The 24431-nt window shown below is 42.6% G+C and overlaps 2 protein-coding genes across 2 annotated transcripts; one reads left to right on the plus strand and one right to left on the minus strand.

The window, feature by feature from the left end:
- Positions 1-331: 331 nt before the first annotated feature.
- SPRTN (SprT-like N-terminal domain) lies at positions 332-13275 on the minus strand. The gene is made up of 5 exons (XM_002917097.4): positions 12678-13275; positions 11585-11684; positions 6602-6730; positions 3661-3925; positions 332-2694 (listed from the first exon to the last, which is right to left on the minus strand). The coding sequence occupies exons 1-5, from the start codon at positions 12896-12898 to the stop codon at positions 1946-1948; spliced, it is 1464 nt and encodes a 487-aa protein (XP_002917143.1). The 5' UTR covers positions 12899-13275; the 3' UTR covers positions 332-1945.
- A 124-nt stretch (positions 13276-13399) lies between these two features.
- EXOC8 (exocyst complex component 8) lies at positions 13400-18237 on the plus strand. The gene has a single exon (XM_034662517.1). The coding sequence runs from the start codon at positions 13532-13534 to the stop codon at positions 15707-15709; it is 2178 nt and encodes a 725-aa protein (XP_034518408.1). The 5' UTR covers positions 13400-13531; the 3' UTR covers positions 15710-18237.
- The last annotated feature ends 6194 nt before the right edge of the window (positions 18238-24431 follow it).

Here is a 24431-nt window from a genome sequence, read left to right on the forward strand (position 1 = left end):
CTGACTCACCTAGAAGATCCAACTCAAAGGTATCTCCAGGAAACATCCCTGACGTCCCGGCTGTGCTGATTGTCCTGAAGCCCTCCCAGCTCCCAGCAGAAACCAGTCAAGAGCACCTTCTGTGTTCACATTAATCTGCTCTTGTCTCAGTACTGAACTAGGCTGTTAATAAAGCTTGAGGACATGGACTATCTTATTTACTTCTTTGCCACAGAACCTTGTACAGTTTTGGCTCAAAAACTGTTTAGCTGTATGTAATTTGCTAAATTAAGAGAAAATGTTCCTCTATGAAAGTATATAATCGCACAGATTCAACATAATACACATCAAGTCCTTTATCTACAAGTATTTATTAAATACTATTTTTCAAGTTCATACTTAAGAAACACAACTTGTCAACACTCAACCAGATGAGCTAAAATGAAAAGGACTGATACTACTGTGAAGATAGATGGACAAACTGGAACTCTCCTACATCGCTGGCAGAATTTACTAAAGCCAAGCCTGCACATACCCTGTGCCCCAGCACTTCCAGTCCCGGGTACACACCCAACAGAAAGAGTAAGAATGTTCTTAGCAGCATTATTCATAACAGCCAGCCCCAGATTGGGACTCATTCCCACGTCCATGAATATCAGAACAGTTGGATAAACTCCGGCATATTCAGACAGACACTACAGAGCAATGAAATAGAATGAACTTTGACGCGTGGCAATGAGGGTAGTGCTTTATGAAGTTCAAAGACAAGCTCAAGCAACCTGTGGTGATGAGACGTAAACAGTGGTTACCTCTGGAGGTTGCGGCTGTGGACCAGGAAGAGGCACCCGCACAGCCACCCCCTGCGGGAGCCGCCGTCTCCCCTCCCTGACCCGGGTGACGGTCGCCCAGGAGAGCACGATGTCAAAGTTCACACTTAGGAGCTGGCCCCTCAGGTGTGTGCAGGTCATGTTGCAACAAACGTCAGAAAAAAAGAAAACCTGTGAACTAAACTCCTGGGGAAATGCCAACATGCTAGAAGTACAGCCATGAGAAAGCCATAAAGTGATAAAAGTATCTTTGTCTCTTTGCTATAACATGGAAAGCAATGTTTTTAAAGAGAATTATACTTTTTAAATACACAAATGGTATTCCTTTTTATTATAATGGTTACAACTTTGGCTTAAGGTTCGTAATACTGTTTCCAGATAATGTTCCACTGTTCACATAAACTAGGCAACTCTGATGTTACTTAGCCAGTTACTTAAGCACCTGACCCACTCATCTGGCTGCATTTTGAGAAAACCGCTCACCCTGGCCTACAGGATTGCAGGAGTAATAGTCTAAAATTTTTATTTTATTATATTCCTTCTGTACTTTAACCTAAAACCTGCTGTCACCTTTTAGTGATGACAGAAATAAAATTCTTTAAAATGCAGAAAATGTATTTCCTGCCAAGATTAAAAAAAGAAACCAAAAAACCAAAAACTTTGAGTACCCTTAACCAACTGATACACTTTGTCCTCTAGATTGTAATTCTGGTCAACGCGTGTGATGTTCCGAATATTAACTTCAGTTCTAGGGCTGAGTTTTAATATTAATAAAGAAATACTCAGTTTAACCAAATACCTGAGAGGATTCCTCACTGAATATTTTGAGGAAAGTATATAAGTAAAAAGATCAACAGATTTAAATACCTTTAAGAGCAAGAAAGAACAAAAGCACCTAAAAATCGTACATGTACACATGCAGAATAAACTCTGGGCTATAGGATACACAAGGCAAGGGTGAAAATACAGCACCTGTCAACACAGACCATCTTCCGTTACGATCTCATATAGGCATATATAAAACAACTAGATCATAAGCTACAAATCTTAGTAGTCACCAGAAGTTCCTGAGTGGCTGACACTGTATTAGTGGAGTAATACAGGTGGCATGTGACACCCATTTGTTTTCCAAGACTTTTTCAACTTTTGACTCTGATGCTATCACCTTGAAGACACCAGTCCAAGTGCTCATTAATCTGAGATTCCAAAACTTCATTCTGACACACGGGACAGTCAACCATTCTGTGCGGGCTGGCCGAGCTGCTGGGATTCGGAATCGCAGCTGTAGGATGCGAACTCCACTTTGGATCATTTCCACCACTTTGTACTGGCTCTTTCTTGATAAAAAAATTGTCAAAAATAGTCTTGTCTTCTAGCCTGGGTCGTTTACTTGGGGATTTCTCTTCAGGCCCACTCACATCCGGGCGTGCAGTCACAGATGCTGATTCCGGTGCTTTGAAAGAATTTCTCAGGGATATCTTCGAAGAGGTGACCCTTCTTTGAGAACCAGAAGAGATGGAGTTTTTAGTGATGTCACCAACTGTTATGCCTTTCGTTGGAGATGCAGTCACACTTCGGAAGGCCTTCTGGTTGGCAGCTGAGACTCTGGGAAAATAGTTGCTTAAGACATTTTGGTGACTGGTAGTAAGAACAGGGGACGCAAGAAGAGTTTTTTTACTTGAACCATTCTGTTCAAATTTCGCCTCAGTTTTAGAATTAGGTCTGAGAGCTTTTGCTGAATGGTCTTGACTTAAAAGATCTTGGGTTTTATTAATAGCATATGGAGTGACAAACTTCCCAGATGAAGGCGAATTGCTCGTTTCTCCCAGAACATATCCTTTCCCACTGAAAGGGATTAACAGTTGGGTCTCGCCTCTTTTGGGTTTATCTGCAAAAGAAGCAAAGGTTTTCTTGACTGGAAATTAAGATGGCAACAAATGTTAAGCTAATGACCTATTAATGGGAGAAGGACGATATGCAGCAGTCAGAGGGCTCTGGGATGGAGAGAACACAAAGGATAAAAAACACCTTCTTCTATTCAGAGAAGACGTTCTATCACCCAAACACTACTAGCAATGGAACTTTTACCTTAAATATCACTTAGCATTCATTTTCAGAAGGAAAAGTCTCCTCCCACATTCTTACCTTCCCTCCTACTCACAGAATAAGGATATATACTCTCTCCACATAAATTCTTCTCTAGCTCCTCCACTCACTTAACATTTTGGATTCAGGAAGAGTAGCTTATTCTGTTTCTGGATCCAACCAACAACTTCCCAAGGGAAGAAGCATTAACTCTACAGTGACCTGGTTCCCTCTTCAAAAGGCAGTTACTCTGAACTTCATAGGAAAGGGATAAATCTTAAAGATGAAGTACCAGCACATACATGTCATATCCTTTTCCCATTCTTCTCCCAATGAAAATACATACATCAACAGCAGAAGTCACATCATCAGCAGAAGTCACTTGGCTAGAATCCAACTGATAGGAAGAGGTGGAGTTAGGACTAATTCCGGGCATTGTTATTTGAATTATTGTTTTTATTCTGACAATCATTTTGCCTTCTGCTTCCCAATGACTCATCGAGTCAAGACAGGGAAAGGTACTTTACCCTCCAGTATTATCCGTGGAAACTATTTCTACTGTAACTCACATCTACAACCGAGCAGAGTCCATTTTTCTACTGTCACTTCATAAACAGTGGGATATTTTTCCCCTAAGTCCACACTTACAAATGTCTATACGAGAAAGAATCCTTAACCTCATCCTAACAGCAGTTCTCCAGAGCACAGCACTGGCTTTACTGGGTTAGCCAAGGTCCCAGCAAAGGGGGAAGAACAGACAGCAAGTTACCTTTATTTTCTGTGCCTGTTGGCAGCTTCCCTAGTTTTGTCTTTCCTTTGCCCTTTCTGGAGTAATTCTCTGGCTCCTTGATTTTGATGTAAGTGCCGCCGCAGGTCTTCTGGTGCTCGGCCCACCAGTAGTCATGAGCAGAGGGCGCCCGGTTGGTGGCGCGTTTGACGTAACCGTAGTAGGGCTTCCGGTCCTGGCACGGGCCGTTGCAGCGCCACCAGTGTTGCCGGTACTCATCCACCTCGTCGTGGAAAGTATGGTACACCTGGGCGAGAGAGAGCGTTCAGCGTTAAGGAGGCAGGTTAACAAGTTTAAGAATATAGGTAAGCGGCCTTTCATTGTGCAAACTTTCCAGTTTCTGAGAGCTTCCTGCAGTGACACTTTGGGGGAAGACAGCAACTAGACTTAGCTTCTGTGCAAAAGTTCATTTTAATGGGCTAGCGGCAGCTAATACTTCATGAACTGTGTAAAGACAGAAAAATGGGAGATTAGAAGACAAAAAAAAATTTTTTTTAACCCACAAAAGCCCCTATCAATGTTAAAAGTTCTAGAAATCAAATTTTAAAATAATCAAAAATTAGGATAAATACACAATTTTATATAATACCATAATAAATAAGAATTGTTCCCACTGCTCAACTGATACTCTCCCCTACAAGTAACACTACCAAAGGGTTCTGGACTATTCCCTATAAATGCCCCACCCCACCTACACCTGCATCGTGCCTGCCGCAGCCATGACTACAGCCACTCCATGTTCTTGAAGCTCTTTGCTCGTGTCCTTGTAATGAGCCTTTTGGGGCATCATTTTCTCTGCTTAGGCCAAAAAGCTCCCCATCTTTGTGTCCCTAGTGGCTACTACGGGCTCTGGCATGGTGAAGGGGCCCAGTCAGTGAGTATTTGCTGCCTGGTGAAATGAAAAGCTTCGTTCGTTGGTTCAAAGAAAATTCTCTGCAAATGTGCTTTTCAGTCCTTACGCAGGATCCTGTAGTTTCAGCCTCTAGAAGGAACCTTACTTACAGAGGAAAGCGGTCTAACTGAAAGGAAAGTTAGCCCTCCCACCTTGCTGGCCCTGAGGACAGCAGGGCACCACTGAAAACCGGTAACCCTAAATTACCCCGCGTATACTTTTCCTTCTGTCTTCTCGGGGGAACATTACTACTGTACAAGATTAGGAGCGTCCATAGATGAGATTTTTTTAACAAAGAAATTTAACTTTCTAATAAACTCCCTGAGGGAAAGAACGCAAAGCCTTCTGTAACTCTACAGCTCAGTTCTACACTGGCTCTCCCTCCTAAGCAACACACTTCTCTGACTTGGCAAGCATGCCAGTAGGGCACGTTATGTTCGGTGCACAAGATGCCGGAGGGCGGGGGCTTGGGGACAGAGGGGCACGGAACACCCACCTTCTCCCTTATGTTGAGAATTCTTCACTTAATTCACTGGCCAAACAACCAGGGCATTGGCTCTGTTTTGCTTCCAAGTCCTGTAACTCCTACAGCCTGGGAATGTGACTTCTTTAACGATGTTGTCACTAAAATAAAATTGTGAAACTGGATGCCCTGTGGAGTTTGTTATAACAGGATGTAACCTATAAAAGCAAGGGTGTCCACTCGATAAAAACCTCTCCTAAATGAAAACACACAGACGTGCAAGATAAAAGAATATATCCTCTTCCAACTGAACAATAGGAATTATACCAGGACTTTGCTTAAAGGGAAAACGCTAATGAGGAAACTAAAAGCCTTTTGTACCAGCAACTCTACAGTTCTTTTGTTAATCGGGACTTCATGTGACTTTTTAAATGCAAGCCGTTTTTTAATGGCTTTCTTGATGTTGAAGTAACTCTATTCGATACTTAAATAAGCTCTCTAGAAAATTAAAGCCAACAGCTAGAAAAAAACATACAGAAGGTGAGCACTTTCCACCTTCCATCACACTGGCCTTTACTGCCTTTCAAAGGCGGGAAATAATCTTGTGGGAACGAATATTCTATTTGGTTCAGTCCAATGCAATACTCATTAAGCCCTCATGGCGGCGCTGCATCACACATCTTATACAGAGGTGTACAAAGCTAAGTAAGAGCAGCCCTGTGTTCAGAGGTCCTAAAGTAGAATAAAATATTGTAAAAGGTCAAAGCACTGCTAAGGACACTCAAAGGATGGAGCAGTCCTGGCCCGCCACAAAGACGAAGGGCATGTGACACAGCACAGAGGAAGTGGTGCATGTGAGGGAGAGGATGTGTGAGGAGTGGCACAGGGGCTGGAAAGTTCCCTCAGAACCAAGACAAGCAGGGGGCTGTGGGAGGCAAGAAAAAAAGAACAGTACGGTCACCTGATAAAATGAATCAGTAATAATAAAAACATCTAGGATTTAACTTGTACTCAAACCGGGCTACAATGTTTTGTGCGTATTTTCTCCTTTAATCCTCAAGGACCCGCAAGTAAGTATCCTTACTGCCCTCATTTCCGCCTATGTGGAGGCCCCACTGTTCACCATCCCTTGACCCCAGGCTCTGCTTCCTACAGCATCACACAGAAATATGAAGCAAGGAAGACTCCTGGTGATGCGAACGACACATGAAATGGCAGCAGATACAGGAACAATCAAAACCAGAGACTGTCACAAGGAAACGAGGCTAAGGGACAGGTGTTAATGACCCAGAGGTGGTGCAGGCCTGCAGCCACCATGCATACAGTGTCCCCCAAGCTGTGCTCAGAGGCCCCGGGGGTGCCGCAGTCAGCTTCTCTTCACTTGTTTTACCACTTACTGTGGAAAAGCCTCAAGGACAGTATATGTTCCTACCCAGTTGTCTATTTTTACTTAAATCCCCCAAATTACTGAATTAACTACTAAAAATCATAAATGTTATACTTATTTAATATTTAATAAGTTAATTAAATTAATAAATGTAATATTTATGTCTTATTTAGTCATATACCGTTATATTGGCTCCAGTCAGGCGATTGATGCGATGCATATGTTTACAGAACTCTGGGCCGTGCCCCTCCCGGTCTTTATCATTATTAGTGACAAATAAATAGGCGTGTATCATTTCATGCAAGAGGGTCTGAAACAGAAAACAATCGAATTAATTTGTTAGGGTGCTTTGGAAAATAAAGATGCATTTTCTTACTTTACCTAGGGTCTTAACTTTGTTTGGATCACAGGCTCCTTTCAGAAACTAATAAAGTCATGAACTGTCTTTCTAGAAAAATTACATATGCACACATTCAGAAAGCTTTGCATGTATTCTCCAAAGCTCTGCAGATCCCGGGGTAAGAACTCCGTATTCCAAGAAAGCCTTTTTAACTCCTCATCAAACCCAAAAGGAAAGATCAATGAACTCAACTACATAAAAACTTTAAAATTCTGGGGCGCCTGGGTGGCACAGCGGTTAAGCGTCTGCCTTCGGCTCAGGGCGTGATCCCGGCATTATGGGATCGAGCCCCACATCAGGCTCTTCTGCTATGAGCCTGCTTCTTCCTCTCCCACTTCCCCTGCTTGTGTTCCCTCTCTCGCTGGCTGTCTCTATCTCTGTTGAATAAATAAATAAAATCTTTAAAAAAAAAAAAAAACTTTAAAATTCTGTGTGGGGGAGAAAACACAGTGACTGAAAAGACAAATTCAGAACGAGGGATGTGCAATGCATCTCTCAGGCTACTAATTCTTAAAATATAAAGAGCTTAAAATATAAAGAGCTTAACGTCAACAGAAAATGACCAATAACCCAATTTTTAAGTGGGCAAAAAGGTCATAGGTGGGTTCACAGAAATAGAAATATAAAGCTTCTGTCAATGCTGAAAGTTTTAGAAACCACATTTTCAAATGATCAAAAACTAGGATAAACCATAAACATGAAAAAAATGTTCAACTTCATTTATAAAAACAAATACAAACTAATGCTACACCAGTATGTCACTTCTGCTTATCTAGATTAGTAAAACTCCTGAAGTTTGACACCATTAGTAAAGCTAAGGGAAAAAAACATTCCCATCGATCTCTGACGGGACTGCAAAAGTACAAACCCCCACGGAGGAGAATCTGGTAACATCTCACAAAACTGCAAATGCATTCATCCTCTGACCCAGCAATCCTGAGACTAATATGAAAGGTCATGTGTACCAGGCATTTTCGTTTTTGGCACTGTTTCTCATGTTAAGACTGGAAGTAAGTGTTTAGCAATAGGGGCCTGGCTGAAGGAATTACAGAAAATCCACATCATGGAATTCTACAGACTTAAAAAAGAACGAAAAAGATCTCTATGAAATCATTTGGAGAAACCTACAGGGTATACTGTTTTGATGAAAAAGGCAAAACATAGAGGAACATACACAGTATTTTGTATAAGAAGTACGTTAGGCGATCAGGAGAGGGAATGAGAATGGACATAAATCTTCGCAAAACAGGGGCGCCTGCGTGGCACAGCTGGCAAAGCGTCTGACTCTTGGTTTCAGCTCAGGTCATGATCTCAGGGTTGTGAGACCGAGCCCCACATCCAGCTCTACACTCGGCGCAGACTCTGCCTGAGGTTCTGTCTCCCACATCCTCTCTCCCTCCCAGATAAATAAATGCTCACTTTCTCTCTCAAATAAATAAATAAATCTTTAACAAATATACTTTCAAAACAGAACAATGAAACAAAAAAGAAACTAATAACAACAGTATCCTATAGTAGTTGGGGAGTTCAGCATAGAGAGGGGTGGGGTAGGATATTTCTATGTGTAAAGCTTTCTATAGTTTTGGGATTTTTGAATCATGTAAAATTTCAAAACAAACAAACAATAAAACCTACTGCTCTAGGGAATAGCAGCTGATGATAAATCCTGGGACTGGCCCAAATTTCATCTGAATTTACATAAATCTTCTTTGAATTAAAACAGCCTACTGCTCATTCCCACATCAAGGATGCAGAAGTGCACGTGCAAAATTCACAAACGTATTTAAGGCTGCCGTGTCATAATGTATCCTAAAGAAACAGGAGTACATTTTTTAAAAAAGTGAAAGTCATGGGACGCCTGGGTGGCTCAGTGAAGCGTCTGCCTTCGGCTCAGGTCATGATCTCGGGGTCCTGGGATCGAGCCCTGCGTCAGGCTCCCTGCTCAATGGGGAGTCTGCTTCTCCCTCCCACTCTCCCTCTCAAATAAATAAATAAAATCTTAAAACACAATATTTTTTTTTAACAAAAGGGAAAGTCATAAAGGTCTTCAAGAGCAAACCCTGTTCATAACTTTTTTACAAAGAATTTCCATCAAAAGAACTAGATTGCCATTAATGAATTGCAGTCTTATCAAATTATGCTGAACAGAAAAATGGGTGAATCAAACATTTTAACTTGGTCATTATGAAAACATCCCTTTTAAAATTATCACTCCACCTCTGAAAATGAGCTTAATCTTTTCAAGTAAATGCCACTCTTTTGGGACTCAAAGGGGATTCTATACTTCAAATGTTTTCCAATATTCTAAAGTAATGATCAGTAACTATCTTATAAACGAGAAATAAATTTAAGTTCCTAATTTGGGGTTCAATTTAAATACCTTGAAAATGGCACATGGCACCATACTCAACAACTATTTTTATATACCTACCATCTTCCACATTAGGCTAGACTCAAGGCTCTACTCAACACGGTCCCAAAACACCTCTACGTCCCACCACTGTTCTCTATCTGGCCAAAATCAACTACTTCTGGTCCTCAATATGCCCAAAGTTTCATGCCTCACTTTTGTTCACAGCATGCCCATTCCTTCTGCCAAGAGTAGTTTTCCTCTACCAACTCTAGTGGTCAGAATCCAGTCTGTCCCGTAAGGCTCACCTCCATGTTTTAATTAGAAGTAACAATTATAAAGTGGTAGTAATGAGCCCAAATGGTACGGTGAATAGGACAAGAGCTTTAGAGCCAGGGAAACTGGAGCCTAAACCAAGGATTTGTTACTTATCACACACAACACCCTGGACAAGTTACAACATGCTCCTCATCCCTAAGATGGGGATATCCTGATCTTGCAGGGCTATGCACACTAGATTAACTATTAACTAGATTAATGCTGGTTAATCTAGTCCAAAATCTGGCACACAGTATGTGCTCAATAAAGAATAAGCGGGAGGAGCGGTGATGTCAGTAGTCAAAAAATTCACAAGCATGAAGCTTCTCTTCTTTGTCCTCAACCAGACAAAATGTTTTCCTTTTCTGAATCCTCTTCATAATAATTTAGGTCATACTCTATGTATAGACCAGAGTCACACTGTTCTCCCTTGGTCCTTCTTACCCCGATGTGATATTGTAACTTTCTGCCAACAGCAAATGCTCACTTGATAGCATTACCACACATTTCCCATTCTCTTCTTGCCCATTACCTTAAAAAAAAATTGTGTGTGTTTAATCATTTACATAATATTCATTAAGCAACTACTGTTCTAACTAGGGCTCCTCATAAGGTTGATTTGTTCAAATTTTTTGTATGCCTTTTTTTTCCTGCTTAGTCACTGTGTTACCAAGAGAGTTGTGTTAACATCTGCAACTATGATTGTGAATTATTTCTCTTTTTGCTCCTAGTAACTTATGCTTCATGTAGTTTAAAGTTATATTATTACTTTTAGGATCAAACTATGTGTTTTTATTTAACAGATTATTTTATCATTCTAAAATGTTAACCTTTTTTTCTAGTAAAACTTTGTCCCTTAAAATCTTCAGTTTGATACAACAGCTTTCTGTTATTGTTTGGATGATATACTTTTTTCCAACCTTCTACATTTAGTGCATGTGTCTTTATCTTCAGCACATCTCTTTCCATATCTTTAACTAGTGCTTAGTCTATTTACATTTAATATAATTACTGATATTGTCTTTATGCCTTTTTTTTTTCAGGGCTTTTTTCCTTTATTCCTCCTTTCTTTCTTTATTATTTCTGCTGTACCATTTTAAACTTAGTAGCTTTACCTTTTTTCCTAATTGTGGTAAAAAGCACATAACATAAAATTGACCATTTTAACTATTTTTAAGTGTACAGTTCTGGAATGTGATGTATATTCACATTGTTCTGAAACCCATTACCTTTTATTATCCTTACAAACACCATCCTTCAGAGGGGAGGGGGGTGGGGGAATGGGATAGGCCGGCGATGGGTACTAAGGAGGGCATGTATTGCACGGTGCACTGGGTTGTTGTACACAAGTAATGAATCATGGAACTTTACATAAAAAACTAGGGATGTATTGTATGGTGACTAACATAATAAAAAATATTATAAAAAAACCACACCATCTTTTGTATTTCCAAGCATGTTTTAACCTATTTCCCATCCAACCTCTACCACCCTATCCTCTTTCATGCATACGTTTCAAGTGACATAACTGGGGTAAGACCAGTCACACTGTGTGCATCTCGGGGAATTTCAGGCATCTTCTAAACTCAACTAACCATAATATGGGAGCTCCTACTGCTCCATCTTGCTAGTGAAGTGTGCCCTCGCCCATGCTGGCTGGTTATACCAGCTCAGGTAGGTATTCTGGGAGGGCGGCACCATGGTGGCTGAACAGAGAATCAAAATTTGTGTGCCTCAGTAGGAAGATATGGGTCCTAATTTTTTCTCTGCTGCTAAATATGTAACTTAAGCCAGGTATGTACCCTCTCTGAACCTTAACGTCCTCATTTATAAAAAGGAGGACAACACACATTGTACATAGACAGGGTTGTTGTGAAGGTCAAATTAGATAATACACCTGAAAGCCTTTAGTTGTGAAGAACTGTAAAAAATAGAAAAGTAATCATTATCATTCGCCCTGCGGTTAAAGTTTGCAATGACAAAAAACAGGTTGTTTTGTTTGTTTGTTTTGTTTACAGGTTAATTCAGAGCAGTCTAAATCGGTAATAAGCATTTTTAAATTATTCAGCTAAGAATCAAGTTTATGCAAAGAATACCTCTACGAGATCCTTTCTCGGTCTCAACTTTAAAAGCGGCTCACTGAGACGGATGGAACACATTCCACCCCTCCCTTCATAGCTGCATATCCCAGCACACCTGGAAAACAACCACCACAAAAGCATTATTTACCTAATATACACAAAAGGGAAACAGAGATGAAAGAGTAAATTCTTCACACTAGTGAACTTTGTTCTCTCTGTTAGGAGATATTTGCATTGCACCCCAGTGAGAGAGGTGTGTCAAGCGTAATGCCTCCCTTGTCCCTTGACCTAGCCAGGCCGCAGGAGCCCTAAGAGGACAATCTTGTTCTGCTGCTCCCGGTCTCCTCCCTACAAACTATGATCAGTTTGGGTTAACAGCCAGATCTCCATTAGCCCATCTCCAAAACTGTAATAGAAGCCTTTATGAAGGAGATGTGATCTTTAAACATAGTTTTGTGTCATAACTTAATCTGTCTTACTTTAGGCTGTTTTGTATCGCTTCAAAAACAAGCACCGCGGCATACAACCCCATCTTAAACTTGTTAACTCTGTTCATGTGTAGGAACAGGTTATTTCAAATCAGGATTTCTCAGCCTTAGTGTACATCCTGTTAGAGGCATCCCCGAAGATCCTTTGGGTCCAGAGATATGGAAACGTCAACCCCGTCCCCCTTCTAACACCTGAGCTCACTACTAAGTGGTGGTATCTCAAGGAGCATAGAAGAGGACAACACACATCCTTGGGAGGCTTCGCTGCCTCCTCCGCATTCTTTCTTAGGGGCTGACTCTGGGTGCTTCTCCCTCCTGGGTCTGAAATGTGTTAATTCATTTTCAAGTGAGGGGAGATCCAAACACACAACCCTTTCTCTCACTGTGTCCTTTACGAACTGTTACCGGTATGGGCCACACAGTTTAAAGTTGCTCGAGCGGAAGAGAGACAGAGTAGGGAAGAGAGAAACACACTGAGAGGAGCTGCTGGGCCAAAACAAGACCCCTGCGTTTCACGGCCCCGGGGCCCATGTGGGTGGAGAAGGAAGAGAAGCCCAGGGCCCGGGGCTGCAGAGCAGCTGCCAGACGCTCTCGTTTCCCCAGCGGGTCTCGGGACTCACAGAGTCATTCGCATGCTCCACTTCACCTCGACGGCCTCCAGCTGGCCCCAGAAGAACCGATCATTGAACTGCACGAACAGGGCCTGCAAATCCGGGGTTGGATCCACCAACTCCCAGGACGCGTCCACCAGCGAGAGGGGCGCCTGAGCCCGGTCGCGCTCCGACCCCTGCAAGTTCCACTCCTCCTGAAGCCGTAGTGCCAACACCAAATCCTCATCCATCTCTGCCAGGATCCCAGGCGGCGCCCGCCGGCGTTAAGCTGGCTCCACGAGTCTCCGAAGCTCCGAGGGCCTGGTCGAGTTTCTAGGAGATACCGGCTCTCGGGCTGCTCTCGGGTCGGCCCGCCCGTATCGCGAGAATTCAGGAATAACTGGCTCTAGAACGAGAACTGAGTTTGCCCCAAACGCCGAAGCCGAGATTCTGGGGCTTAAAAAAGAGAACTCGCCATGACACCTCCTAATGGGCTCAAAACGTGGGGTCCCGGGGCTTGGACGCGAGGAAGGTTTCACGAAACTGGTTACCGCCTTTACGCTTCGGGGCTAACTTCAAACACCAACGTCACGCTCAGCCCATGCGCACTACGCACGTCCCTCGGCCTCGCCCTCTACTCTCTTCCGCAATAGCGCCTCCGGCGCATGAGCCCTAGACGGCAGGCGTTCCTACGCAGGCGCGGTATCTGCGCCCGGCCCCTGCGCAGGCGCAGTGTCTGAAGCTCAGACCCCGGCGCAGGCGTACTCGTCTCTCTTCCATCCTGCTTCCTCAGCCCTGGAGCTCGGCGGGGCTTGGGTGGGTCTCGACAGCGGCGGTACCGGCGGAGACGATAGTGACAGTGACTGCGTGAGATTCGGACGGAAATGGCGATGGCGATGTCGGACAGTGGGGCGAGTCGCCTGCGGCGGCAGCTGGAGTCGGGGGGGTTTGAGGCGCGGCTGTACGTGAAGCAGCTCTCGCAGCAGTCGGACGGGGACCGGGACCTGCAGGAGCACCGGCAGCGCATCCAGGCGCTGGCGGAGGAGACGGCGCAGAACCTGAAGCGCAACGTCTACCAGAACTACCGGCAGTTCATAGAGACGGCCCGCGAGATCTCCTACCTGGAGAGCGAGATGTATCAGCTCAGCCATCTGCTGACCGAGCAGAAGAGCAGCCTGGAGAGCATCCCGCTTACCCTTCTGCCGGCTGCCGCCGCCGCTGGGGCTGCCGCGGCCTCCGGAGGGGAGGAAGGGGGAGGTGGCGCGGGGGGCAGAGACCACCTGCGGGGCCAGGCCGGCTTTTTTCCCACTCCCGGGGGCGCCTCCCGCGACAGTTCGGGTCCGGGCGAGGAAGGGAAGCAGCGCACTCTTACCACCCTGCTTGAGAAGGTGGAAGGCTGCAGGCACCTGCTGGAGACTCCGGGGCAGTACCTGGTGTACAACGGGGACCTGGTGGAATACGAGGCCGACCACATGGCCCAACTGCAGCGGGTGCACGGCTTTCTCATGAACGACTGTTTGCTGGTGGCCACCTGGCTGCCACAGCGGCGGGGGATGTATCGCTACAACGCCCTCTATCCCCTGGATGGTTTGGCCGTGGTCAATGTCAAGGACAACCCACCCATGAAGGACATGTTCAAGCTGCTAATGTTTCCCGAGACCCGTATTTTTCAGGCGGAAAATGCTAAAATCAAACGAGAGTGGCTGGAAGTGCTGGAGGAAACCAAGAGGGCCCTCAGTGAAAAAAGACGAAGGGAGCAGGAGGAGGCAGCGACGCCTCGAGCACCACCCCAGGTGACTTCCAAGGCCAGTAACCCATTTGAGGATGAAGACGACGACGAACCAGCTATTCCTGAGGTAGAAGAGGAGAAGGTGGATCTCTCGATGGAATGGATCCAGGAGTTGCCTGAAGACTTGGATGTCTGTATTGCCCAGAGGGACTTTGAAGGAGCCGTTGACCTGCTGGATAAATTGAACCATTACCTGGAGGATAAGCCCAGCCCACCTCCTGTAAAAGAACTAAGGGCCAAAGTGGATGAGCGTGTCCGGCAGCTCACCGAGGTGCTAGTGTTCGAACTCTCCCCAGATCGTTCCCTGAGAGGTGGTCCCAAGGCTACCCGAAGGGCAGTTTCTCAACTAATCCGGCTTGGCCAGTGCACAAAGGCTTGTGAGCTGTTCTTGAGAAACAGGGCAGCCGCTGTGCACACTGCCATACGCCAGCTTCGCATCGAAGGTGCCACCTTACTCTACATTCATAAGCTGTGCCATGTCTTCTTTACCAGCCTTCTTGAGACTGCACGGGAATTTGAGACAGATTTTGCAGGCACTGACAGTGGCTGCTACTCTGCCTTTGTGGTCTGGGCGAGATCAGCCATGGGCATGTTTGTGGATGCTTTTAGCAAGCAGGTGTTTGATAGTAAGGAGAGCCTCTCTACCGCGGCGGAGTGTGTGAAAGTGGCAAAGGAGCACTGTCAGCAACTGGGTGACATCGGACTCGACCTCACCTTCATCATTCATGCCCTCCTGGTGAAAGACATCCAAGGGGCCTTGCACAGTTACAAAGAAATCATCATCGAAGCCACTAAACATCGCAACTCTGAGGAGATGTGGAGGAGGATGAACTTGATGACCCCAGAGGCCCTAGGCAAGCTCAAAGAGGAGATGAAGAGTTGTGGGGTCCGAAACTTTGAGCAGTACACGGGGGATGACTGCTGGGTGAACCTGAGTTACACCGTGGTTGCCTTCACCAAACAGACCATGGGCTTCTTGGAAGAAGCCCTGAAGCTGTATTTCCCGGAGCTGCACATGGTACTTCTGGAGAGCCTGGTGGAAATCATTTTGGTTGCCGTGCAGCATGTGGATTACAGCCTTCGGTGTGAGCAGGATCCAGAGAAAAAGGCTTTTATCAGACAGAATGCATCCTTTCTGTATGAGACCGTCCTCCCTGTGGTGGAGAAAAGGTTTGAAGAAGGTGTGGGGAAACCCGCCAAGCAACTCCAGGACCTGAGAAATGCTTCTAGACTTATTCGTGTGAACCCCGAAAGTACGACGTCGGTGGTCTGATGCCGTGGCTCTGTGTCTATGTATGCGTACATATTGCTTATATGTTATTTATATTTATATTAAGTTGCGTTAGCATATTCTTTATAGTCTTAAACACAGCTTGAAAATAGAAGACGCCCTCTTAAATAGAAATGCAGAATCAAAAGGAAAAAAGTAAGCCCAAATAACAAAATATTGGAATTATTAAAACATACACTTTCCTTTTAAATTATGCTAACTCTCCAATGGATATATTGTCACACTACAGCATTTCAGTGTATCCTTTTGGGTCAAAACACACTTTCTTCCAGTCTGTATTATGCAGCACAGAGTATCTATAAATATGTAGAGCGTAAGTATGTTGTGAGGTTTCCCGGTTCGCTAAAACGTTAGGTCTCTTAAATAAGAGTACAGTGCCATACAAAACCCCCTGCTTCATACACTTCCCTACCTTAAAATGTGATCAAACAATTTCAGGAAAAGAAAGGAATTGAGAACATTGGTTTTAGGGTAAATTTTGGTCAAAAGAATTCCTTCTTGAAAGTGGCTAGTTTGTGGACTCAAATGCTTGAATCCTTCAAGAATACAAGGGGAAGCTTTCGTAAAAACAGCTCGGCAAACGTTGCTAGTGTCATCTGAGTGGCTAATTATATCCACCTGCTAATTAGCAGCTGTCTAATACTTGAACCTTAAGGACTATGGTAAATTTTCTTTCAACACATTTCTGAACTGTGTGAATTTCCAGCCGTAGCTTTTGTCCTTATCATACTAAAAAAAATTAAAATGATTAAAAGAAAACCACCAGAACAGGACAGACAGGAACTTGGCAGCCACCAGTGATTTTTTTAGCTGCCTTCCCCCACTTTCCCGGTAAATTATATAGTGGCTCAGACTACATGCAAATGGGAGAAAAGTTTTTATTGAAATATTTATTTAGACTTCAGGGTCTGGGCGGATGGGAAATTAGAAAAAAATCATATGTCAACCCTGCAGCGTTCTCAAGTCTAACTGCTTTGAGCGGAGATTTGGTTTAGTTTTTTTTTAATCCAAGTGGACAACAAAAAAGGTGAGACGATGTGCCCAAAGCCAGGGAGGAAAAGAACTTTTGTTGACTCCTGCTAAAATGCTACATACTGCCTTTTTCTTGTTTTTTTGTGTTTTCCTTTGTTCTTAAAAGTAAATATAATGCTTATTTCAGATTGTTTAGTAAATCAAAAATAGCTAAAGATATTGGAGGTTCCCAAGATTTCTGAACTACTGCTCTTGTACATTGATTATGTAAGAGTCCCCATACTTTGAGAGAAATTGTGCTAAGATCCATTTTTTCCTCTAGCTTCCAGTTGTGATTCTTGTCCAAAGGTGCCGTTTCTGATGCCGAGGACTTCCAAAGGTCATGTCTTTTATCTGAATTAAAATAGTGGTATTAAGACTGGAAATTATGTAAAACCTGAAATAGCTTCCAAGAGTAGCTTAGGGCTTGCGAAGCTCCTTGACTCGGTTACTCGCTGCCAGAGGAGTCCTTTTATTTATTTTTAAGCGACGCATTTTAAAGGTTGAAAATTATCAAAGTTACAGATTTTCTGTGATTACTTTTTTCACATAAATTTAGGATTTTCTAGATAATAACCATAACTGGATATCTCAGCTGAGCAAAAACAGCTATAATTTGCCTTTTTTAAGATCACTGGAAACTTGAATTTGGTAACAATGTTATGATTATTTTGTGCAGCTTACAGTTTCTAAAATTATATTGTATAAAACGTGTAAATATCTGATGCTGGGTCCATGAAATGATACTTCTGAAATCAAAACTTAAGGCATGAAGTTGTAAAAACTTAAATGTGTATATTCAGATATTTAAATGGTTGCTTCTTAATGGAACTGTCTGCTTTTTAAAACTGGAAGTACAGAATTTTCTTTGGGTAAAATTTGTGTGTTCCTTAATCAAAGTTGTAGCTGAAGGAAGTCGGCCCGTGGTGATTCAATTAGTGTGGGGAGTTGATCAAAGACCACCAGTGTCATAATGTATTTTTGCGCCAAGACAGAACCGTTGTGTACCATTCCTCAAAGTGGAGTCAGAGCTCTGCCCTCTAATTCTTGTCTCATTAGACTCCAAAACAAGTCCTAAAAATCGAATGCAGTTTAGAGATTGTCCAGAAATATAGCACATACTGTAATATACCCCTATAGAGTTCATTGCCTTTTCTTGTCTGCTTCAAACGTAACACTGTCACTTGAGCTCGGAATCGCAGATGTGATTGAATTAATTATTGCTGAAAAAAGACACCCTGTGGAATTAAGTCTCTTTTTGATTAAAGCCTCATTTCACTTAAAGTGCTGAACACTTATTTTTGTTTAAAATATTACCTATAGTTAAGTTATTGGCACTTGTATTTTGCAACTTGCTTACCTAAGGATTGGGAGTTTGGGACTTGACATGGGGTATAAAATCAGTATATGTACATTTTGCTTATTGATATGCTGTGATATGAGGGAATCTGAAATGTTTATCAAAATAAAGCTTAAAATTTTTCTTACACTGGATAAAATTGGTATTACAATGTTCTTTAATTAGGGTTCAATATTCTTATGTTCTCGTTTCAGAAATGCTTGGTTTTTTTTAAAAGATTTTAATTATTTATTTGACAGAGAGCGTACACAAGCAGCAGGAGCTACAGGCAGAGGGAGAGGGAGAAACAGGCTCCCTGCTGAATAGGAAACCTGATGTGGGGCTCGATGCCAGGACCCTGGGATCATGACCTGAGCTGAAGGCAGACACTTAACCAACTGAGCCACCTGAATGCCCCTGAAATACTGTTTTAAGAGCCTAGATTGGTTTTTTTGTTTTGTCTTTCTCTATGGGGATGACAGGTAGGAAGCTGTTAGCTAATTTAAATAGATGTTCTGCTTACTATCAGAATTGTGATTAAATCAGATCTCAGTTTTTTTTCGGACTCCCTTGAATGGAAAATTTCAGATATACAGAATGAATTTGCTCTAAAAAGCCGATTTTATACTGTCTGCACATCCCTAAATGAAGAAAATACAATGGAGGCTATTTGACCTAGGAACTAGGAGCATAAACAACAAGGGTCTGTTTTTTAATACGTATAGATCCTGAGGGGACTTTCACATATCGTTGATTTAAAACTATTTATTGAAAAATAAAAGCATTGAATGCTATGCCTTACATTGACTGTAATGTGGGGTGGGGGAGGACAAAATGAATTTGAGCGTGCTTTCTCTGAAATTCTTGAAAATTAAAAAATAGGGAATAAAAAATTGGCAAAACTAGATTAGAGAGTATATTAAATATGCAGTAGTGTGTTGCAAGTTAAATTAATTGAATGCAGACAGTGTGTTGTTAAAAAAAAAAAACCAACCCTATGCGTTGTCATTTTCATACTCAGTATTTCATGGGAATACTGAGAAGGAAGAGGGCAACGTGTTTTTGAGGAGTTTGGAGAGTCTTCACGGAATTGTTGGCATTTGAACCAAAAAAATAAGAATCAGAATATTTTACGTGAAAAAAATTCAAGTATGATAAGCAATGTGAGAACCTTCCTTTAGGGAATCATTTACCGATGATCACTGTGTTCCAAGCGGTGTGATAAGCACCTTTATCGTGTTATTTTATCTGATCTGATCTTCACATCAATCTATGAAGGAGTGGAAGTTTTGTGAAGTAATTTGCAAGTAATTCAACCTACAAAGAGTTCCCTAAGTGGCCCAGATGGGATTTGAACTAGACTTTCTCTAGGGCGGGCTTCTGAGCCATTGAGCTACATTACTGGATTACATCTGATGGTTGACATCTCACTCTACAGATTGCTCTTTATTTCAAAGGCTTATCCTTTCACAAGTGTAGTATTCTGTTAAAATTAAAAGTGTTATGTCACAGGATTTTTTTTAAAGATTTTTTTTTATTCATGTGAGAGAGAGCACGAGCAGGGGGGAGGAACAGAGGGAGAGGGAGATGACAAGCAGACTCCCTGCTGAGCAGGGAGCCTGATGCAGGGCTCAATTTCAGAACCACAAAATCATGACCTGAGCCGAAGGCAGATGCTTAACCAACTGAGCCACCCAGGCACCCTTGTCACACGATGTTATAATTTATAACTTCCTTAAAAAAATAAAGTGGCAGATTTGAGTTAATGAGATAGTCAAAACCAGATTATTTCCATTGACACCAATTTGGTTTTGTTTAAAACATTTCATTTAGGGGCGTGTGGCTGGCTCAGTCAGTGGAACATGTGACTCTTGATCTCAGGGTTATGAGTTTGAGCCCCACATTGGGTGTAGAGGTTACTTAAAAATAAAATCTTGGAAAAAAAAAAGTTAAATAAAACATTTTCTGTCTTTCTTTCTTAAGTAATCTCTGCGCCCAATGTGGGTCTTGAACTCATGATCCTGAGATTAAGCGTTACATGCTCTACGGACTGAGCCAGCTAGGTGCCCCATTAACAACAATTTGTACATTATTGAATTCTTTGTAATTGGTAAAATTAAGTAGTGTCAAACTTGAAGAAATTTCACTGGGCATTAAGATATGTGTAACTTAGCTCCTACATAATAAGTGGTCAAGCTTTGAACAGCTGAGTGGGTGTCCTTGAAATAGAAAAGTTGCCAGACAAGAGCTTGCTTTTTAAAGGTCACTCGTTATTCATTTGGCCTAATATGTTGACTTACTCTCAGATTTATTATCTACCTAGCTAAACACATTAAACAAAGTCACATAAACCAAGCCAGTGTTGAAAAGTCTCTAAAATATTTGTGTGTGTGTCGTCTCAGACAGACATTGCTGGTGGGAATTACTGTAAACTGGGGCACTGGCAAGTTGGCAAGACTTAAAACCACAGAATTATGCAAACCCTTTGACCCTACAATCCACTTTTGAAGATTTATCCTACAAAAAAATATTTGCGTACTTCCTAAATTAAATTTACCCATTCAACTGATGTGATTTATGAATAAGTTTTTAAAAACAGTTCTAGTTTCCTGTTTTGCACATAAGCTCATATGTCACACTCAGTTCTGACAAGTAAAACGCTGAACAGACCGAAAAATCAACACGTCTTCTTGGATCTACAAGAGCAGGGCGGGACACAAGGCAAACCAACTGCTCCGAGATTGGAGAGACCAGCGGGCAAATGCAGGAAGTCCTATTTTAGAGGAGCAGAGGCTCAAGGAGAAACCTCTGCAGAAACCAGTGCAGGGAGTGGGGGAGCAGTAGAGAAACCTCAATCATAACAGACAAAAGCTGGAGACTCCATGACCACAACTCAGAGTTAAAAACTCCCAGGGGACCCAGTCTTAAGGGGAAATCCCACTATATTGTGAACTAACACCCCCATTCCAGGTTCTCAGAGTTAAGTATCGGAGGGAAACCCCCCAGGGTTCCAGCAGGGGGCAGGACAGGGAACATTCTGAAATGCAATAGAGCACTCTGGTTTTCTTACAAGACCTGCCTCCAGGGGAGACTACTTAACCTGAGCCTAACCTGCTGGGGTATAACCTGCTGGTGTATTACCAGGGAAAGGGAGAATGCCCAACCCCAGCTCACTCTAGCCATTCTGTCCGCGCCCCACCCCCCGCGCCAAGGAGGAGAAAACAGCCAAGAAACACTTCCAAAATTCACTGAAAGACAGACCTAATCACTAGATGATAGGATTCTGCTCCCCCACACTCACCATCACCTCACTAAAGGACTATTTACAGCAGTTCCTTTTTCCTGGTAACTCCACATCCAGCTACCAAGAAAAAAAATTGCAAGACATACCAAAAGGCAAAAACACAATGTGAAGAGACAGAGCGAGCATCAGAACCAGACATGACAGGGATGTTGGAATGATCAGACTGGGAATTGGAAACAACCATGATTAACATGCCAAGGGCTCTAATGGATGAAGTAGACAGGCTGAAAGAACAGATGGGCAATATTAGCGGAGAGATAGAAATCTTAAGAAAGAATTAAAAAGAAAGGCTCGAGGGACGCCTGGGTGGCTCAGTCATTAAGCGTCTGCCTTCGGCTCAGATCATGATCCCGGGGTCCTGGGATTGAGCCCCCCATCAAGCTTCCTGCACAGCAGGGAATCTGCTTGTCCCTCTTCCTCTCCCCACTGCTTATGTGTGCGCTCTCTCTCAAATAAATAAATAAAATCTTTAAAGAAAAAAAAATGCTAGAGATAAAACAACAACAACAACAACAACAACAACAAAACAGCAATGAAAACTCACACTGCAATAGAAATGAAGAGTGCCTTTGATGGGCTCCTTAGCCGACTGGACCTGGCCAAGGAAAGAATCTCTGAGCTGGAGGATATATCAAGAGAATCCTTGAAAACTGCAAAGCAAAAAGAGCAAAGACAAAAAAAAAAAACCCAAAACCACAACCCCCCCTAAAAAACAAAACAAACAAAACCCCAGAATACCCAAAGACTGAGGAACAACCATAAGAAGTGTAACATATTGTAGGGACGCCTGGGTGGCTCCATCAGTTGAGCGTCAGACTTCTGATTCTGGCTACGGCCACAATCTCAGGGTCGTGAGATCAGCCCCACAACGGGCTCCACGTTCAGTGGGGAGTCGGCTTGACAGTGNCTTGACAGGTTCTCTCTCGTTCCCCCCCCCCCCCCCATGCTTTTTCTCTCTCTCTCTCAAAAAAAAAAAAAAATGTCCCATGCTGTAATGAGAATACCAGAAGGAGGAAAGAAAGATACAAAAATATTGCAACAGGTTTTACGGACCAGGTTACAGTTTTTGTAACAGCGCAGAGGAGATCCCCCAGAGGCCAATACAATGTAACACCCTGCAGCTTACCAATGAATGGCCTCTCAATGTCCACTGCAATGGACTAAACTATGTTGTTAGCAGAGGTGGCTGGCTGGCTTGGGTGGGCAGAGCAGGCAACTCTTGATCTTGGGGTTGTGAGTTCAAGCCCCATGTTGGGTAGAGAGATTACTTTAAAAAAATAAAATATGTTGTGAAGTGTAAGGCCAAGTGCAGAATAATCATACAGTGTGTTACTTTAGGAGTAAAAAAGGAGAAAGTACAGCTTTATATTTGCCTGGAAATTCTGAAGGGGTCCACGCAGCTAGAACTGAGTAGATGGAGACAGGCATGGAAACACACTGCAGAGTTTTTTGCATAGTTGAACATACCACCTTCTCAAAACATCAAGTAAGAAAAACATTTTTAAGTATGAGATCTTAAAAATAAGAGCCACTCTTACCATTCTGTGGTATGTCTTTCTAGCACTTTTTTTATACATTCATGTGAGGTCTAAGGGTACTATTTTTTTTGGAAAGAGAGGGCAGGGGGAGAGGCAGAAGGAGAGAAAGAGAATCTCAAGCGGACTTTGCAGTGAGCACGGAGCCCAACTCAGGGCTCGATCTCACAACCCTGGAATCATGATCTGAGCCGAGATCAAGAGTCAGACGCTTAACCGACTGAACCACTCAGGTGCCCAAAGATTTATTTTTAAAGACTTTTATTTTTGAATTTTTTCAACATATAGAGAATAACAGGAATATAAAGAATCCTGTGTCCTCATTGCCCAGCTTCAACAATTGTTAATATTCTGTTATTGTTTCAACCATACCCAACACGCCCACACAATGCCCATCCCTACTGGGTTGTTGTTAATTGTTATTATTACTTACAGTTTTGCTGGAGATAAACTTTCCACACACCATAATGTATAAATCTGAGCTCTAAAATTTTGGAAAATGGATCTACTTATGTAACAACTCCCCAATAAAGATGTCAACCATCTTCATTTTCCCATGTGGTGATGGTATCACTTCTCTTCTGTGTAGCCCTCATTCTTGTTCTTTCCCCTACCTCAAGTTCTTTTTCTGGTAAAGGAAATCATGTTTTCATACCTAATTGAGAGTTGTAACACTTAGACCCTGTCGCCTGGAGCTTGAGGTCTCAATGAGTTATTTTGAGCGAGCCTTATCAAAGGAGATACCAGGCACATTCCTGCAGCCCTAGACTCGCAGCCCTTGCTATGCTGGGAAGCTGGGAAGGATGCAAGGGGACTGTGCGGTGGGTGGTTCTAGTCTTTCTCTAACAGATGAAACATCCAATCTGAAGTTGGACTGTCCGGTATGTAGTCCCTTTGCCACATGTGGCTATTTAAATATAGGTTACCAAATAATAATAATAATAATAATAGTAATAATAATAATAATAATAATAAAACTCAGTTCCTAGGATATATTAGCCACATTACAAGTGCTAAATAACCATTTAGGAAAGGGGGGTGAGACACCAAAGAAATGGAGAGTGAAGTTTGCAAGATGCAGAACTAAAAAAAAATATTGAGAGACATCTGGGTGGCTCAGTCAGTTAAGCATCTACCTTCAGCTCAGGTCATGATCCCAGAGCCTCAGATCGAGTCCCACATCGGGCTTCTTGCTCAGCAGGGAATCTGTTTCTCCCTCTGCCTGCCTTTTCCCCAGCTGGTGATCTCTCTCTCTCTTTGACAGATGAATAAATAAAATCTTAAAAATTTTTTAATTTTAAAAATGTTGAAATCTTTATCTTTGCCCCAAATGTGCCCTTCTACCATCAATTTCTCTTTGTAAAAAAATCATTCCTTTTTGTGCTTTTTTTTTTTTACCTACTCCCTTTTTATTGGTCCAGTCCTGTGTCCTTACTCTCCCCTTTCTCTTGCTCTTTTTTCATTAAATTCTATTTATTGATGATCAAGAAAATTTTGCTTCCATTTATAGTGGAC

The sequence above is a fragment of the Ailuropoda melanoleuca genome, chromosome 6, assembly GCF_002007445.2.
Source record: "Ailuropoda melanoleuca isolate Jingjing chromosome 6, ASM200744v2, whole genome shotgun sequence".
Taxonomy (NCBI): Eukaryota; Metazoa; Chordata; class Mammalia; order Carnivora; family Ursidae; genus Ailuropoda; species Ailuropoda melanoleuca.

Bases quoted from the DNA above. Each gene is read 5' to 3' on its own strand.
- SPRTN (XM_002917097.4), bottom strand. From the start codon at position 12,898: ATGGATGAGGATTTGGTGTTGGCACTACGGCTTCAGGAGGAGTGGAAC. The intron at 6,731-11,584 runs GTATTCTTTGCA...TTTCTGTTTCAG, and splicing joins CGAGAAAGGATCTCGTAGAG to ACCCTCTTGCATGAAATGAT. The intron at 2,695-3,660 runs GTAACTTGCTGT...CTTCTTTTGCAG, and splicing joins AACAGGCACAGAAAATAAAG to ATAAACCCAAAAGAGGCGAG.
- EXOC8 (XM_034662517.1), top strand. From the start codon at position 13,532: ATGGCGATGGCGATGTCGGACAGTGGGGCGAGTCGCCTGCGGCGGCAG.